Here is a 16,917-nt window from a genome sequence, read left to right as displayed (position 1 = left end):
TTAGCCAATGAGTTTCACATACGGGGGAACGCATTTTTTTTTTTTTTTTTTTTTTTTTTTTTACTGATGGGTCCAGTGGCTTGGAAGAAAACTCAGAAGTAACAAAAGGTGTTAAATTTATAAAAAGCAGTAACTTTACAGCTGATCTATCAGATAATCAAAGCTTAATTTGCTCTGCCCCAGCAGAGAAGAAATGTGCAAATAACCCCAACCAAGACACTCCCTTTCAATTCTGTCTCAGCCCACTAAAACCACCCAACACTAGATTTCCAAAAATCCACTCTGGGACCATCAGATTCCAAAGATGTCACATGTTCCCCCCAACCCCCACACTCAATGTCCCAACTCTGCCAGATACATGTCTGTTGGGAGGGCTCAACCAGCAACAGAGAGAAAAAGATATTTGCTAGAAAGAGGAGACCAGACCCACTGGCGTTAAGAAGGGGACCTGGGAGGATAAGATTGGAGAGGCGTGCAGACATGCTTGCACTGGTGAAATTGAGGCCAGATGTGTGAAGTTCCAGAAGCCTCACAAAGAGGGCAGTCCTGGGAGAGTGGAGATTGTAGGAAGAGAAGGAGATTATTTGAAGATCTCCTCAACAGCTCAGAGCTCGGGAGAACATAGCATTGGAAGGAGACCAAATCGAGAAAGAGAAATTGGCCAAAAGTCTGAGTTGGAATCAACTAACAAATATGCAGTTATCCAGCACATAGTAGGTGTGTTATAAACTTTATGGAAAAAAAAAATAAGAACCCAGACCTGTACACACCCCCTGAAATTTCTATTTTGAACATGGGGAAGGAAATAAGAACTATTTTGGGCTGCTGACCCAACTGACGGGACAGTGGCCAAGTGCCCATTTTCTCCTCTTCCACTGCACTGGTGAAACAGTAGGCATCTTTGCTAGAGATTCCCGCTCCACAACCAAGGCGGCTGGGCTTGCTCCAGAGCCCTGAGCCTGCCAGGGGTGGCTTTGGATGGTGCTGAGATGTGACCTCTGTGATTCTCAGGTGACCAAAGCAGGAAAAGAGGATTGACCAGGTGCATGTGCCAGGGGGAAATGGAGCAGCCTGTGCACCCTGCCAGGTACCCGCCTGCCACGGTGGCTGCTCCCAGCCACAGAATTTATGGGCTGTGAATTTCTCACATCTATGGAGGAAATGGACAGGACAGGCAGACTGAATAAGCCTGGGAGACAGGTCAGGGGTTGACAGATCTTCCCTCCCTGGGGGCACCCCAAGTGACCAGCCAAGGAGGCTGGCTCGATACAAGAAGGCTTTCCCCCATTTCTCTCTGCTCTGATTAGTTGGGCATCTGATTTGTCCTTGAGACCCCGATACTGCCACTTCACAAGATCCTAAACTACCGCCTTTACCCCCCACACTCCCCTTCCACCACCAGGTTCTGATCTCCACAGTCCCAGCTACTGACTGGACGCCATCACAACCTTACCAATCTTCAGAATACACTCCTTTCCATCCGACGAAATGATAGAACCCTCTGAAGACTCATTTGAGACGATGATGGAGCATAAGAATCCATCATCAAAACAAATGGAGTCCTCCGAGGGCTCATCCAACACCACCGAGGCGACATCGGGCAGTGGAGTGCGGGGAGAGGCAGGGCCAGCCAGCGGCCCAGCCCAGGAAAAGAAGGAGCCCCCCAGTGGCCCACTCCAGGAAATGGAAGAGCTGCGCACTGATCTACTCCAAGACATGGAGGAGCCATCCAGTGGCCCACGTAAGGAAATAGAGGATCCACCCAATGACCTACTCCAAGACCTGGAGGAGTCATGCAACGGTTCACACCAGGCAAGGGGGGATCCACTCAGTGGAGCATCTGATAGGATGAAAGAAGCATCAGTCAACCCATCGGGAGCCCGAGAAGAACAAGAGGCTCACACTGACCTGAAGGAATCGGGAAGGGAGGAGACTCCTCAAGAAGAGCAAAACCAGACCGAGCACTCAACCGCAGAACTTATGGCCATGGTGAGGTCCATCATCTCGCTGTACTTCCGAATGCAAGACCTCAAAGAGCAACAGAGAGTAGCAGAAGAGATCTTGATCAAAGGGATCAATGCAGGCCAACTGCCCGCCCCAAAGCACTTCTCTGGCGATCGCAGAGAATTCCACGAGTTCATCGTACTCTGCCAACTGACCTTACAGAGCTACCCAAGAATGTTCTATAACGACCGTCTGAGAGTTGGCTATGTCATCAGTCACCTGTCCGGCTTGGCATTAGAATGGGCCAAAGCTCTACTGCAGGAAAACAGCCCCCTGATCGGAGACTTCCCAGCCTTCCTGGAGGCCATGTCGGAGGTGTTTGAGTACCGCCAGGCACTGCGTGTGGCAGAAGAGGCCATGTTCACCATCAGGCAGGGCGGCCGCTCTGCCACTGAGTACATCGATGAGTTCCAGAGCCTGGTACCCATCTTGGGCTGGCCAGATGAAGTCCTGCAGGCCCACTTGTGCCAGGGGCTCAACGAGGAGATCAGGCACTATCTATTCCGGGTCCCTCAGCCGGATTCCCTAGACAGTCTGATTGTGCTCATCCTGCAAATAGAAGAGAAGCTGGCAGAGAGAAGAGCTATGCTCAGGCTGCCCCCCGAGGCCCGCCCCCGGAACCTGACCTGGATCGACTCACCTGCTCCAGAGAGGTGGATGGTCAGCAGCTGGTTGCCCAGCGAAGTCCATCCGGACATCAATCGCGCCCACCTCTTCCTGCTGCTCATGGTGAGAGTGAACCCCTACCACAGCGTCGCGGTCCAGGCCCTGGTGGATTCGGGAGCTGACGGCAACTTCATGGATGAGAAGTTCGCCCAAGAGCACTACGTCGAGCTCTACGAGAAGCCGTACCCACAGCCGGTCCAATCCGTGGACGGCTCGCTGATTGGCAACGAGCCTGTCTGGCTCTACACGGAGCCCCTGGTGTGTATCCACCAGAACCACCAGGAGTCCATCGAATTTGACATCGTACCTTCACCGAACTTCTCTGTGGTCCTAGGCATCCGCTGGCTCCGAGTCCACGCCCCCGAAGTCGACTGGATCAAAGGCCGCTGCACCTTCCACTCTCCCTACTGCCTGAAGAACTGCTTCCGCCCGCCCCCGCCATGCATTGCCCTGGAGAGGCACGGCATGAGCCTGCTACCCGGACTGCCGCACCCATACTCAGACCTGGCCGACGTGTTTAACCCGAAGGAAGCAGATGATGAGACTTCCGACCAGCCAAGCTCAGACGGATCCGATGATCTTTCTGAATCAGAGCCCTCTGAGCTTCAGCAGGCTGGAGACAGTGATCACAGCGAGACCTTTTACGAGTGTCCCTCCACCGCGCCTTGGGAACCTGTGGGTGCCGGGATGCAAGAAAGAGCCAGGCTACAGGAGGAATACTGGGACCTGCAGGACATGCTGACCAACAGACAGGACTACATACAGATGATTCCGGAACTGTTTGACCAGTTACACGGAGCCGAGTGGTTCACAAAACTGGAGCTGCGTGGGACCATTGTGGAGGAAAGCGTGAACGGGCACCGCACCGAAGATGTGTGGAAAGCAGCGTTTGGTTTGGAGCTTGAAGAGATGAAGAGCTACCAGCCGTTCGCGCTCTCCCCAGACCCTATCATACCTCAGAACGTGATTCACTTCATCCTAAAGGACATGCTAGGGTTCTTTGTGCTTTCTTATGGCCAGGAAGTCCTGATCTACTCAATGAGTCAGGAGGAGCACCTCCACCACGTCCGCCAAGTCCTGGTCCGCTTCCGCCATCACAACGTCTACTGCTCCCTGGACAAGAGCCAGTTCCACCGCCAAACCGTGGAATTCCTGGGCTTCGTCGTCACCCCCAAAGGGGTGAAACTGAACAAGAACGTCATGACCATCATAACAGGGTACCCTACCCCTGGCTCCAAGCTATCTCTGCGAAACTTCATCGAATTCGTCTTCCCCTACCGCCACTTCGTGGAGCGCTTCAGCGTCATCGCAGAGCCCCTGGTGCGGCAGCTGCTGAGCTCCTACCAGTTCTACTGGGGAGTCGAGGAGCAGGAGGCCTTCGAGTGCCTGAAGAGGGCTTTCCGCAAGGCGCCTCTCCTCCACCACCCCAAGCCCCAGAACCCATTCTACTTGGAAACCGGCGTCACCGGCACGGCCCTGCACGCCTCCCTGATCCAAATCGACGACCAAACCGGCAAGAGAGCCTGCTGCGCTTTCTACTCCCGCAACATCTCCCCTATCGAGGTTGAGTACTCTCAAGTGGAGATGAAGATTCTTCCAATACGGGCTGCCTTCACGGTGTGGTGCCGCTACCTGGAGAACACCGAGGAGCCCATCATGATCCTTCTCAACACAGAGGATCTAGCCTCTCTGAATAATGACAGGCTCACCGTACTTCTCCCCGGGCATTGGGTCTTCTTCTTCTCCCACTTCAACTTTGACGTCATGGAGCTGCCAGAACAAGATGGCGGCCGAGCTCTGCCACCTGTGAGAAACCTCCGGTGGAGGAGAGCCTTCCAGAGGAACACTGCCGCCAGGCAAACCCTGCTGCTGGCCTCAAGGGGATTCCCCAGGGATCCATCGACGGAATCCGGGGAAGAAGAGAATGAAGAACAGGATGAGTCCAATGAACAGACCCTACGGCAAGAGCTGCTGGCCATGATACCCATCGACCAGATCCTCAACAGCTTCCTCGCCCACTTCAGCATGGCCCAGATCAGGGCCGTCATTCTGCATTTCTTCCGAGGCCTCCTGTACTGGAAGAACACCCTAGCCCTGGCAGCCATCCTCGTGCTACTGCGCGTGAGGCAGTGCCTCTCGCTGCGGCCGGCACCCGCCATGCAGGTGGCTCGGCCCCAGCCCCAGCGCTCCCTACGACTCATCCTGGATTCGTCCCTCATCGCAGGCAGCAGCATCACGACAGCCATCACCCAGCTGCTCACCCAGATGCCCGCTCTCGTAGGCGCAAACACCATCCCAGCCCAGGAGCTGGCTGAGCTGTTCCTGGGCCCTGGCCGCTGGCAGCGAAATGCTCTGCACTCCCAGGCCCACCGAGGCCTGCAGTTCACCCCTGGCTTCTGGCTGACGCTGTGTGAGTTCTTCGGTGTCAGAGTCACCCCCCAGGAGGGCCACCTCCCTGCCCTGCGTCAGAACCGCTACCTGGAGCTGCACGTCGTTGGTGATGAGGATGTCGTCTTGCGAGAAGCCCTGCAAGACGACCTGCAACGTTACCGTCAGTGTGGCCTGCATGACGGCCTGCAAGACACCTCGCAGGACAAGCAGGACAACGACGTGCAGGAGGCCTCACCCAGCCACACAGCAGCCACCCACCCACCCCGCCCACACCACCTGATGGATCCCCAGGTCCTGGAATTCCTTGGTAGCCGCCTGCTCCACATCCGCAGTGCGGATGGCCAGCTGCACCTGCTCAGCCGGGAGCAGGCAGCCAGGGCCCTGAGCCAGTTCCTGACCCTGATCTACAGGCGGGCCCTGCCCATCCCCGCCTGGGAGAGCCAGCCCAGGGAGCAGGCAAGGCTAGAAGAGCTGCCTGATGAGGACGAAGATGCTGACCTCGACTGAAGACGCCTCCCCGTCTCCAGCAAAGAGTCCCCTCTATTTCTCACCCCAACACCTCCCGACGTCCCCTGGCCTCCCCGCGCCTCAGCCTGCTTCGCTTCCCTTCCTGCCACTCCTGACCCAAGAGGAACCCACTTGTGAAGGGCAACAACTTCTTCAACTCATCAACCAGCAACGCCACCTGTGCTAACGGACTACCCAGTCCTCAGAGACCCAGCGCCAGCCCTGGGCTACGAGTTCTCCGTTCTCCAGGTCCCAAGCCCATGCCCGGGAGTGACATCCATGAGGGAGACAGCAGTGGCGAGCAGGAAGTGACCCCATGACGCGTGGCCAGATGAAGAAGCAGGCACAGCAGGCGCAGCCAAGCAAGCAGATGCCGGGGCCCCCCACCCGGCCTGGCGATGGCCACCCTGTGCCGCCCTGGGACACTGACCTCGGGTGCTCCACTGACTTCTTCTACCTCCACTGCCGGTGCTCCTGCTCCCCGGAGCTCCCGCCCCCGCCCCCCAAAACCCCCATCCCCCAACCTCCCGACATCTGATGATGTGGTGCCTCCCTCACCCCCATCACACCCTGCAAGCAAACCCACCCCCACCCCCACCACTTCTGCTTCAGCTTTTTTGACCCCGCCTTCCTCTGGCCCTGAGCTCTGGACTTACCTGGACAAAGCCGCTCTTTGGGGCATCCGGACGTACCAGTGCCACTTACCAGACTTGCACAGCAAAGAGGGCCCCTGCATGCCTTGGGGCGCCTTTCCCTCCCAACACTGAACACTGGACAGTGCAGGGGTGCAGGGGCCCTTCATACAGGGATGGAGTCCCAGAAGGCACACAGACACCCGGGGGACCATGCCGAGTCACAGAGAGGCTCTGGCCACACCACCGCTTTGCACGGGGAGTAGACCTTTCCCCACCCCCTGAGCTTTCTCACCCCCCAATCTTTTTGCACTCCTCAAATAAAGCAAACTAAAAGACTGTCTGACTTTGGGGTTTGTTCTAAAAGTGGAGGTGGTGGGAGGATAGGCGGGGGAGGGGACACGCATGGGAGGAGGGAGGGAGTAGGTGGGGTGGAGGAGGGGGCAAGTGGACTGGGCAGGAAGGGTGGGGGCAGGAAACGCTCTGCCCTGAAACAGCCCCTGGGGGCCTGGCACATGGGCAGCAGGCCTCCCCCAACCTTCCTGAAGGCGTCCCCACCAAGACTCTGGGCACTTCTTTCTGCCATGAGAAGGCACCCACCCCCACTGAGGCCACCAGGGACGTGCACCCCCCACAGGCTCATGTCAAAGAGAGGGCAGAAGAGGTGCCTCAGGGCAGTGGGAGGCGGGGGAGTGGGGGCTGCCTCTCCTAAGGGTTCCAGAAAAGGGAGCCCCAAAACCCAGATCCCACCTCTGGCCTTGGCCTCCTCGCCATGTGAGAAACGAGGTGCGGTCTGAGCCCCACACTGCAGGGTCCACAAGCCCTGGTCTCAAGCAGTCCCTAACCCCCACCCCGAGAGGAAAAGTCCTGAGTCCCATTTCAGAGGGTCATGCTGTCCCCAAAGTGGCAAAATGGCTGTTGTGAGGGTGAGGGTGCACTGCCCTGGGTAGGGGGCTGCCAGGGGTCCCACAGGGAGTTGGGGAGGTAGGGCAGGTGGCACTCACCCACTCTGAGTTCCCCCTCCACAGTCCAGGACACGCTGACCCCTCTTCCTGGCCATGGGTCACACCTATCCAGGAGTGGCCTCCAACCTCCCAGAGCACCCCCGCCCCACTGCACCCTTCCACAGGTGAGAGCTCTGTGAGGACACAGAGGGGAAGGAGCCGTGGGCCTCTCTCAGCATGACCTTGAACTTCATCTAGGAGGGCAAAAACACTGGATCTCTGTGCACACGGGCCCCCATGCCAGGACACACCAGCTCTGCCCTCTCTGCCCTGCTGAGGAACCTGCTCCTGAAGACACACTGTGAGACCACCCCACAGATCTCAGGCTCAAAGCTCAGGGGCCCCGCAGGGGCCTGACTAGCCTGAGTTGGAGCCGCCCCATCCCCTAGGAAAGCCATTTCCACCTGGCTCCAGAGTTCTCAGCTCCCACGTGGAAGAGACCCTACTGTGTCCTCGAGGGGAGGCACGGGAGCATGACAGCCTCCAGACAGTGTGGCTCTGCCTCCTGCTCCTACCCATCGTGGACCAGGACCACTGGGCACACAGTGGGGAGCCCCTGACCAAGGACACACCCCACGGGAGCCCAAGGCTGGCACTGCAAGCTCAGCCTCCTTCCTTCCCTGCACTGCCCAGCCCCACACAGGGCTCACGATGCCCTCACAAGTCCCCAGGGGCGCCTGGCCTTCACCCACCATCCACCTGTCTGAAGAATCTACCCCTGATAGCAGCACCAGGAGATCATGGTCAGGATCTCCAGGTTCAAAGGCAGGGGCTACACCTCTGGGCTTCTCTCTCCCTCCACTGGCTGGCTGCAGGAAGGCCTCTCCCAGCCTCAGTTTCCTCATCTGTCACTCCAACCCACCAAGGCTGCTGTGAGGATTCAGAGTTAGGAATAAACTGCTGGGCACAGCTGGCACTCAGAGCTCCCAGTCCCATCCACAGACTTCTCATGTCAATTTCCCAAGGTAAACTTGGGGAAATCAAGGCCCAGAACCGGCTGCAGAGGAGCTGAGGACAGAGCCAGGATGGAGGCCCCTTCCTGGTGGCTGATCTTTGTCCTCTCACCTGGGCCACTTCACCCACTCTGCCTCCAGTCACAAGGCCCAGCAATGACCCCCACAACAACCAACACCACAGCAGCTCCAGGAGCTCAAGGGCACCATGTCTGTCTGTCCGTTCACCTAGCACTCTGCCTCTGATGGCAGCCCAAGACAGGCTGCCATGGGTTAAGGCCAGGGGCTCAGCTGCAAGAGGTGCAGATCCCCTTTAGTGACCTGGCCCCAGAAGGCCCCAACTTTGACTTGCTGTGTGACCTCAGGTAGTGGCTGTCCAACTTCCAGCCTGTTTTCCCATCATCAAATGGGGGATGTAGTGAGAGGGAGGGTCATTTCCAGAATAACCAGACCCAGTCCCCAAGGGCCGCTGGCTCCTAAAACCCCCTCTGTTCCCAGATGACATTCTTCTTGGGGCTCCCAAGTCCCTTGAAGTAAACTACCTTGGGATAGAGCCTGGGGTCATAATGGAGGGTCCCTAGATCAGGTCTCCAGAAGGCCACCCCTGGGGGGTCCCAGAGGCTGGATTTTCATGGCAAACCTCTGTCCCTGCTTGGTAAGGGCTCCCTGGGTAAATGTGGGGTGGATTGGCAGTCCCCATGTCCCTGCAGCCAGGACCGTCGAGGACCGCCATCCTTTCCTCCTGGCCATCAAAGGTGGAGGGGCAAGGCCGGGTGCAGTGGCTCACGCCTGTAATCCCAACACTTTGGGAGGCCGAGGCGGATGGATCACCTGTGATCAGGAGCTCGAGACCAGCCTGACCAACATGGAGAAACCCCGTCTCTACTAAATAACAAAAAATTATCTGGGTGTGGTGGTGCATGCCTATAATCCCAGCTACTCGGGAGGCTGAGGCAGAGAATCCTTTGAACCTGGGAGGCGGAGGTTGCGAAGAGCTGAGATCGCGCCACTGCACTCCAACCTGTGCAACAAGAGTGAAACTCCGTCTCAAAAAAAAAAAAAAAAAAAAGGTGGAGGGACGAACAGGACTACCTTGCAGGGTAAGGCCAAACAGAGAATTTACCAGCAATAATCACCCGTGCCCTACAGTGAGGGAATCCAGACACACGCTAAGGTGAGCGTATTTATCCACAGTTCACACACACACACACATATTGACTAGGAGGCTCCCAGTGCTAGAGTGGCCACGGCCCCCCACACCAGCAGACAGCGAGGACCTCGCCTCCTTGGCTCCCCTGCCCCATCCAGCCACAGCAGGTTTAGTTTACAGAGAAGAGCGGCAGCCCCCAGGCCCAGAGGAGAACTACTGATAAAGTGATACAATGGACTCTGGGGACTCCGGGGAAAGGGTGGGAGGGGGTGAGGGGTAAAAGTACAAATTGGGTTCAGTGTGTACTGCTCAGGTGATGGGTGCACGAAGATCTCACAAATCACCACTAAGGAACTTACTCATGTAACCAAACACCACCTGTTCCCCAAAACCTATGGAAATAAAAAATTTAAAAGAAAAACAATACAAACCTTCTTTTCTCCTGGGGAAAGAAAAAGGAAGGTTAATGTTAAATGTCATGCTGGGTTATGACATCATGGCCACCACAAAAAAAGATGAAAACTCCTCTGAACAGCAGACAGCCCAGCCTGGCGCGGACACTGGCACACAGGCCCACGGGACCTGGCAGGCCACAACTAAATGCACCCATCTTCCACCTTCTCTGTCCACCCCCAGGTCACTGATGTCAGGGGATGGAGGGAGCCCTGAGCTCCACTCCTGCTGAGTCTTGTCCATCAACCTCCCTTGCCGGCCCGGCCTACCCCCATGAGATGCCCAACGGGCCAGCCTCCAGCCCTGGTGCACACAGGGCCAGTTTCTGGAACGCTCAACAGCACACCACCCAGGCAGCTGAGGGCTACTCACCGCTCGGGTCCGGACTTGCTCATCCCTCCTGCAGGCGGCCCCAGGTCCAGTTAGGGCCTTGGACTCAGGCCCCTGTGCCAGGAGCTTGACCAGCTCTTAACAATCTGCCCAGGGCAGAGACGTGAGGTCCCCTCCTGCCCACCTGGTGACCCCGGTTGCTCCCAAAGTGAAAAAGAGAAAGACAACAAATAGAAGCCATCACCCCCACTCCCAAGCTCCACCCACCCTCCCAGAGCCCTGCTGCGGGGACGACAAGACCCTTGTCACGCCCCAAGCCCATGAGCACTGACCTCAGACCCAAACAGTAAGCCTCGTCCAGACCCCTGTCCACCTGTCGGAGATCAACAAAGACAAGCATACCCATCCTGACACCACAGAAGCTGAGGGGTAGACCAGGAAGGGAGGGGGTGCATGGGGGAAGGGAGGCGAGGAAGGGGAGATGGGAGGTGGGAGGGAAGGGCAGGGGAGAGGGTGCTCCCTCCTGCAGGAAGGGAGGGGGTGCATTGGGGAGGAGGGGTGAGAAAGGGAAGATGGGAGGTGAGTGGGAAGGGCAGAGGTGAGGGTGCTCCCTCCTACAGGAAGAAGGGGTGCATGGGGAAGGAGGGGTGAGGAAGGGGAGATGGGAGGTGAGTGGGAAGGGCAGAGGTGAGGGTGCTCCCTCCTGCACCCTCCTGTCCTCTCTAATGGCCTCAGCTACCCCAAGGCCTCTCTCCCCACACTCGCTGCCCTGCTGCCCCGATGCTCATGCCTGGGCTGGCTGTCGTGGCTTGTTAATGGGGTTAATGATGCCAAAATCACAGGGCTTGGTGCGGGTCACCTCTGCCATGCACAGGACCTGAGTTAGTCAGAGAGGCAGAAGACAGAGGTCCAAGAACCAGGGGCCACGGCCGTGCCCCCTGCTCATGTTGCCATTGGGCACCCTCAGGTACCCAGCCCGGGCAGGGTAGGCACAGGGGAAGAAGGGAGCCCAGCTGACAGCTTCTGGGGACCCAGAGTTGGGAATCCTTGGGGAGAGGGGAAATGTCTCCAGAACAGGTTTAAGGAGAGAGTAAGAAGCCGCCTGTGAGGGGCCTCAGCCTCCTGGTCATGAAAGAGTCCTGGGTAGAGGCGGAGACCCCTCGAGGAGACCCTCCTCTTGGGGCACAGAAAGGGCCGGCCCTGCTCTGCCAAAGCCCCACCCCCTCCACCCTGGGCACAAAGGGGCACCATCTCTCCAACGTCTGTCCATCCATCCTGTGGGCCGGGTCCCTTCGGAGGGCTCTGTGTGGGAGCACAGCCCCAGCCCCTCAGTGGGAGAAGCCCCAGGGCTACCCAACTCCCCCTCCGGCCTATCTGCCCTTGGCTGTGGAGTCAGCCCAGGGGGTGTCCCACCAGGGGCATAGTTCCCTGCCAAGGAGGGGCCTCAGAGATGGCCCAGCCCCAGGCCCTCCCCTCCAGGAACTCAGAGAGCTGCAGAAGAGAGAGAGAAGAGCCCAAGGAGCATGCCGGGAAGAGGCTGGCAGGACAGCTGCAGACTTGAGGACGCGTCCCCGTGCAGCCAAGGGTGCAGAGGAGGGTCCGGGGGCTGCGCGTGGTTGAAGGGGATGAAGAAAGGCATCATATAGGAGCTGGATAACTGTGCATCAACTCCTGTATGAAGCCGTTCCCACCCCCCAACTACTGACTACGGGCCGCAACCCTCCTCCCGGAAGCGCAGTGCAAGCGCTCGGATGGCAGAGGGGGCGCCTGCTGCTAGTGGTTAGAGCAGTGACAGCAAGGGACAGCCAGCCTAGGCAGTGCCACCCACTGCTGGGCACCTGCAGCACTGAGGTACCTGTCCACCCTGCCCAGCCTTGCCCTACCTGCCTCCTATGGCCGGGGCCTGGGCCTCCCTTAGCCCCACGGAGCCCCCAGATGACTGTGCAGCCAGGCCAGGGGATGGAGGGTGGGGAGGTGAAGGGGGAGACAGGCCTGATTCTGGCCCAGGTCTGTGAGTGGACATCGGGGACTCGACCCCACCCATCCACTGCTTTGACTCCCTGGTACTACTCCGGCCTTGCCTTCTACGTCTGTGAAATGGGTTGCAACAGGCACCTCTGGGGACCCAGTGAGGACTCATGAAGTCCAGAGGCACTTCAAGAATTTCCCAGAGACAGAAAGTAGATTTTTGGTTGCTGAGGGCTGGGGGGTGTGCATGCAGGGTGAAGGTGACAGCTGAAGGCTCTGGAGTTCTTTTGGGGGTGATGAAAATGATCTTAAATTGATTATGGTGATAGCTGCAGATATCTGTGAATAACTAAAACACACTTCTCTGTGAGCTTTAATGGGTGCATTGTGTGTATGTGGATTACATCTCAATAAAGTTGTACCCCAAAACACCTTCCTTTGTTCTTTGACATCTTTCTCAACCACCATACTGCCTGCCTCGTCCTGCACTCCCCAGCCATCCACACCACCAACACACATGCACAGGGACACACAGCCAGGCACGTGGTAGGTGGTCAAAAAATATCTGTGAATAAATGACCTGATAATATAAAATTCTCTGAAAGAGCCCATGGAGGGAAACCTTTAGGGAATGGGGTTAAAGATTAAGAAGTAGGGGTGGCGGGAGGGTATGGAGGTGGGAAAGAGGCTCACAGTGACACATGAATGGAAAAGGGGCTCAGATTGACAGACACATGGAGGGAGGAGGGGCTCCCTGTAACACATGGGTGGAGGGGGTTGGTAGGACACAGGGGTGGGGGAGGGGGCTGGTGTGGCACATGGGTGGGGGAGGGGGTTAGTGTGACACATGGGTGGGGGAGGGGGTTAGTGTGACACATGGGTGGGGGAGGGGGTTAGTGTGACACATGGGTGGGGGAGGGAGTTGGTGGGACACATGGGTGGAGGAGGGGGTTGGTGTGACACACGGGTGGGGGAGGGGGTTAGTGTGACACGTGGGTGGAGGGGGTTGGTGTGACACACGGGTGGACAAGGGGGCTGGTGTGACACATGGGTCAGGGAGGGGGTTGGTGTGACACGTGGGTGGGGGAGGGGGTTGGTGGGACACATGGGTGGGGGAGGGGTTTGTGTGACACATGGGTGGGGGAGGGGGTTGGTGTGACACATGGGTGGGGGAGGGGGTTAGTGTGACATGTGGGTGGAAGGGGTTGGTGTGACACATGGGTCAGGGAGGGGGTTGGTGTGACACGTGGGTGGGGGAGGGGGTTGGTGGGACACATGGGTGGAGGGGGGGTTAGTGGGACACATGGGTGGAGGAGGGGGTTGGTTTGACCCATGGGTGGAGGAGGGGGCTGGTGTGACACACGGGTGGGGGAGGGGGTTGGTGTGACACACGGGTGGGGGAGGGGGTTGGTGTGACACGTGGGTGGAGGAGGGGGTTGGTTTGACCCATGGGTGGAGGAGGGGGCTGGTGTGACACACGGGTGGGGGAAGAGCTCCATGTGACACATGGGTGGAGAGAGGGTTGGTGTGACACATGGGTGTGGAGAGGGGCTCCATGTCACATAAGTAAGGGAGGGGCTCAGGGCAATGCATGAGTGGGGGGAAGATCTCTGGGTGATGCATGGGAAGGGGGGGACTTCAAGTGACATGTGAGAGAAGCTCAGGTGACACATTAGTAGGGAAAAGGCTCCTCATGACACATGAGTGAAGGAGAGGTGGAATGTGAGACAGAAAAGGGGCTCAGTGTGACATGTGTGTGGGAAGAGAGTCTCTGTGTGACATATGGGGGGAAGGGACTTGGAGTAACACAAGAAAGGGGATTTGGTGTGACACGTGGGTGTGGGAGGATCTCATGGGACACATGGTTGGGAAGAGATGCCCAGTGAGACACAAGGGTGAAGGGAGGGGCTCCGCGTGACAACAGTCAGAAGGAGTCCGTGCAGCACATCAGTGGAGGAGGAGCTCAGTACCACACGGGGGTGGGAGAGTGGCTCAGTGTTATACATGCATGGGGTGAGGGGTCCATTCGACAAACGGGAAGGGGGTTCTGTGTGCCTTGTGAGTAGAGGAGGAGCTTCAGGTGACATATGAGCAGGAAAGAACTCGGTGTAACACGTGGACAGGGACAGGGGCTCCAGGTGACGCATGAGTCAGGGAAGGGCTCTGAGTAACACATGTTGAAGAGAGACTCAATGTGATACATGGATGGGGAGAGGCATTCTGTATGACTTATGAGTGTGGGGAGAGACTACATGTGTGACACATGATTAGAGGAGGAACTCAGAGTGCAGCTGAATGGGTGGGGCTCCTAGTGACACACACGCAGAGGACAGGGTCAGAGTGACACCTAAGTGGTGGAAGGAGCTCAGTGTGCTACAAGAGTGGGAGAGGGGCGTCCTGTGACACATTAGTGGGGCTTGCTGTGACACACTTAAGAAAGATAGAACGTTCAGTGTGATACAAGTAGATGAGAAATTATTTGTGTCACATGGGTGGAGGCTCCATGTGACATATGAGTGGAGGAGGTGTCGAACATGACACAAGGATGGAGGAGGAGGGGCTCCATGGGACACCTGGGAGGGAGGAGGAGCTGAGGATGACACATGGAAGGAGAAATGGCTCCATGGAACAGGAGGTGGAAGGAGGTGCTGAGTATGACACATAGGAAGAGGAGGGGCTCCATGGGACAACCTGGAGGAAGGTGCTGAAAATGACACATGGGAAGAGGAGGGGCTCCATGGGACACACGGAAGGGATAAGAAGCTGAGGATGACACATGGGAAGAGGTGGGGGCTCCATGGGACACACAGGAAGGAGGAGGAGCTGAGGATGACACATGGCAGGAGGAGGAGCTCCATGGGACACAAGGATGGAGAAGGCGCTCAATATGACACATGAGATAAGAAGGGGGTTCCATGGGGCACACAGGTGAAGGAGTGTCTGAGGATGACACATGCGGGGAGGAGGAGCCCCATGGGACGCTCATGAGGGAGGAGGAGCTCTGAGGATGACACATAGGAGGAGGAGGAGCTCAGGATGAACCCCAGGTGGAGGAAGAGAGCTCCATGGGACACACGGGTGGATGAGGTGCTGAGGAGGAACCCTGGGTGAAAGAGGGTTCCATGGGACAAAGCGGAGAAAGGAGGTTCTCAGGATGACTCAAGGGAGACTACAGGACCTCTCTGTGACACATGATGTAGGAGTGACTCAGTGTGGCACGTGAGGGTGGAACTGTGTGACACGAGTGCAGATGGAACTCGGACACAGAGATTTGGTGTGTCACATGGATTGGGGATGGTTCAAGTGGTACATTGGGGAGGGACAAAAGGCTCCAAGTGACACTGAGTAGTCAGGGCTGGAAGTGACACACGGGGGGGTCTCATGTGACACATGACTCGAGGAGGAGCCTAGTGTGACACGTCTGTGTGGGGCGGGGTCAGAGTGATGGGGGAGGAGGCGCTTCTGGCGATGCATGAGTAAGAGGCTCCACGTGACACTTGAGGCTGGGACACTTTTCAGCCTTGTGAACATCTAATGAAGCAAGCCCCTCCCAGGTGAATGATGGGTGTCCTGAGCTGAAGGTGGAGACCCAGTAGGCCTGCCTCATCTCGGTAGACCCAGAAGCATATCTACATACCACCAATTCTAATTCTGAACGAGATAAAACATGCAGGTAAACAATCCTAAACATTTTTCAGAAGCTCCTCCAGCAAACGTAACATTTCCTTAGCAAACATGGGACATCTTTAACGACCACAGAGGCCCCCGAATACTGAGTGTGCTCTAGTCCTTAAAGGGAGGTGACCCTGAGGACCTCAGAGTCCACTGTTTTGTCCCTGGGAGTCCACATCCCTTCACCCCAGGGCATCACAGGGTCTTCCTAGACACCAGAGGGCCCCAGATTCTGGCTTTCCAACACCTAAAAACTTCCAAAATAGATATTTCACAACAAACACTTCACACACAAAAAAGAAAACATTAAAATCAACAGACAAAATAATTCCCATCTTCAATCACCATCATTTTAGAGCAAAACGTACATCGTTAACAATCCAATGACACCCACCAACGCGGGCAGCACAGAGGCTGACCAGCAGACTAGGTGACAGAGTTCAGGTGCCAAAAGGCTCCTGGGGCGCAGGACTCTTGCCAAGGACTTGGGAGTGAGGACCTTGGGAGCAATCTAGGGACCCCTGAACTCCGGCAGCCATTACTGAGATGACCCATGGGGAACAGAGAGGGGACATGCAATCTCTCCCTCCAGGCTCCACACAGCAGGACCTCAGCTGAGCCAGCACCTCCACCCCCTGCCCACCACCCCAGCTGATCCCACCCCTCTGGAAACCAGCTCACCCTCCTCTGCACCCATGCCCACACCCACGCCCCCACCCCCAGCCCTGGCCCAGGCTCTCCTGCCATCCACCGGCTGGCGTGCGTCTCCCCGAGGCGTGCACTCACAAGGGCAACGTCCATCTACACGATGCCTGGCACAGGGCCTGGCACACAGTAGACCTTCACCGAATGTGCAAACGAATGAATGAAAGCCTACCATGTACAAAGCCCTGGAGGCCAGAATGAGCCCCGAAGCGAGGATGATGGAGGTGAGGCGGGTGATGGAGGCTGGAATGGCCAGAGATGAGATGCTGTGCCCAGGATGACAGAGGCCAGATGGAGGTGATGGGAGCCATGATGATGGAGTCCATGGTAACAGACATGCATGAGATGGACCCCCCCAAAGACGAGAGGGAGAGGAGGAAGCCAGGGCCCAAGAGCTGGGCCTGGAAACCTCTGAGGGTCAAGGTGGGACATGAAGCAGGAGCCTTTCCTGTCCAGACCAGCGTTCAGCTCGACGCCCCGCC

At 57.3% G+C, this 16,917-nt stretch overlaps 1 protein-coding gene and 7 non-coding genes across 8 annotated transcripts; 1 reads left to right on the top strand and 7 right to left on the bottom strand.

Annotated features, from left to right (window-relative positions):
- Positions 1–71: 71 nt before the first annotated feature.
- On the top strand, positions 72–6,539 carry RTL1 (retrotransposon Gag like 1). The gene has a single exon (XM_004055703.5). It carries the CDS (start codon positions 1,489–1,491, stop codon positions 5,566–5,568), a length of 4,080 nt encoding a protein of 1,359 aa, XP_004055751.2. The 5' UTR covers positions 72–1,488; the 3' UTR covers positions 5,569–6,539.
- On the bottom strand, positions 1,494–1,575 carry MIR136 (microRNA mir-136). Its single transcript, NR_106217.1, has one exon. It is a non-coding gene; the product is annotated as a microRNA mir-136 (primary transcript).
- Positions 1,692–1,801, bottom strand: MIR432 (microRNA mir-432). The gene has a single exon (NR_106330.1). It is a non-coding gene; the product is annotated as a microRNA mir-432 (primary transcript).
- On the bottom strand, positions 3,205–3,315 carry MIR127 (microRNA mir-127). Its single transcript, NR_106307.1, has one exon. It is a non-coding gene; the product is annotated as a microRNA mir-127 (primary transcript).
- On the bottom strand, positions 4,293–4,401 carry MIR433 (microRNA mir-433). The gene has a single exon (NR_106326.1). It is a non-coding gene; the product is annotated as a microRNA mir-433 (primary transcript).
- MIR431 (microRNA mir-431) lies at positions 5,123–5,233 on the bottom strand. The gene has a single exon (NR_106397.1). It is a non-coding gene; the product is annotated as a microRNA mir-431 (primary transcript).
- Positions 6,540–11,688: 5,149 nt separating the features above from the next.
- MIR337 (microRNA mir-337) lies at positions 11,689–11,797 on the bottom strand. Its single transcript, NR_106456.1, has one exon. It is a non-coding gene; the product is annotated as a microRNA mir-337 (primary transcript).
- A 4,729-nt stretch (positions 11,798–16,526) lies between these two features.
- Positions 16,527–16,636, bottom strand: MIR493 (microRNA mir-493). Its single transcript, NR_106462.1, has one exon. It is a non-coding gene; the product is annotated as a microRNA mir-493 (primary transcript).
- Between the last annotated feature and the right edge of the window lie 281 nt (positions 16,637–16,917).

This window comes from Gorilla gorilla, chromosome 15 (genome assembly GCF_029281585.2).
Source record: "Gorilla gorilla gorilla isolate KB3781 chromosome 15, NHGRI_mGorGor1-v2.1_pri, whole genome shotgun sequence".
NCBI classification, from domain to species: domain Eukaryota; kingdom Metazoa; phylum Chordata; class Mammalia; order Primates; family Hominidae; genus Gorilla; species Gorilla gorilla.
Note: the sequence above shows the minus strand (reverse complement) of the source record. Positions and strands in the feature narration are given on the sequence as shown.

Excerpts from the sequence above, each read along its gene's own strand:
- RTL1 (XM_004055703.5), top strand. The coding sequence starts at position 1,489 with ATGATAGAACCCTCTGAAGACTCATTTGAGACGATGATGGAGCATAAG.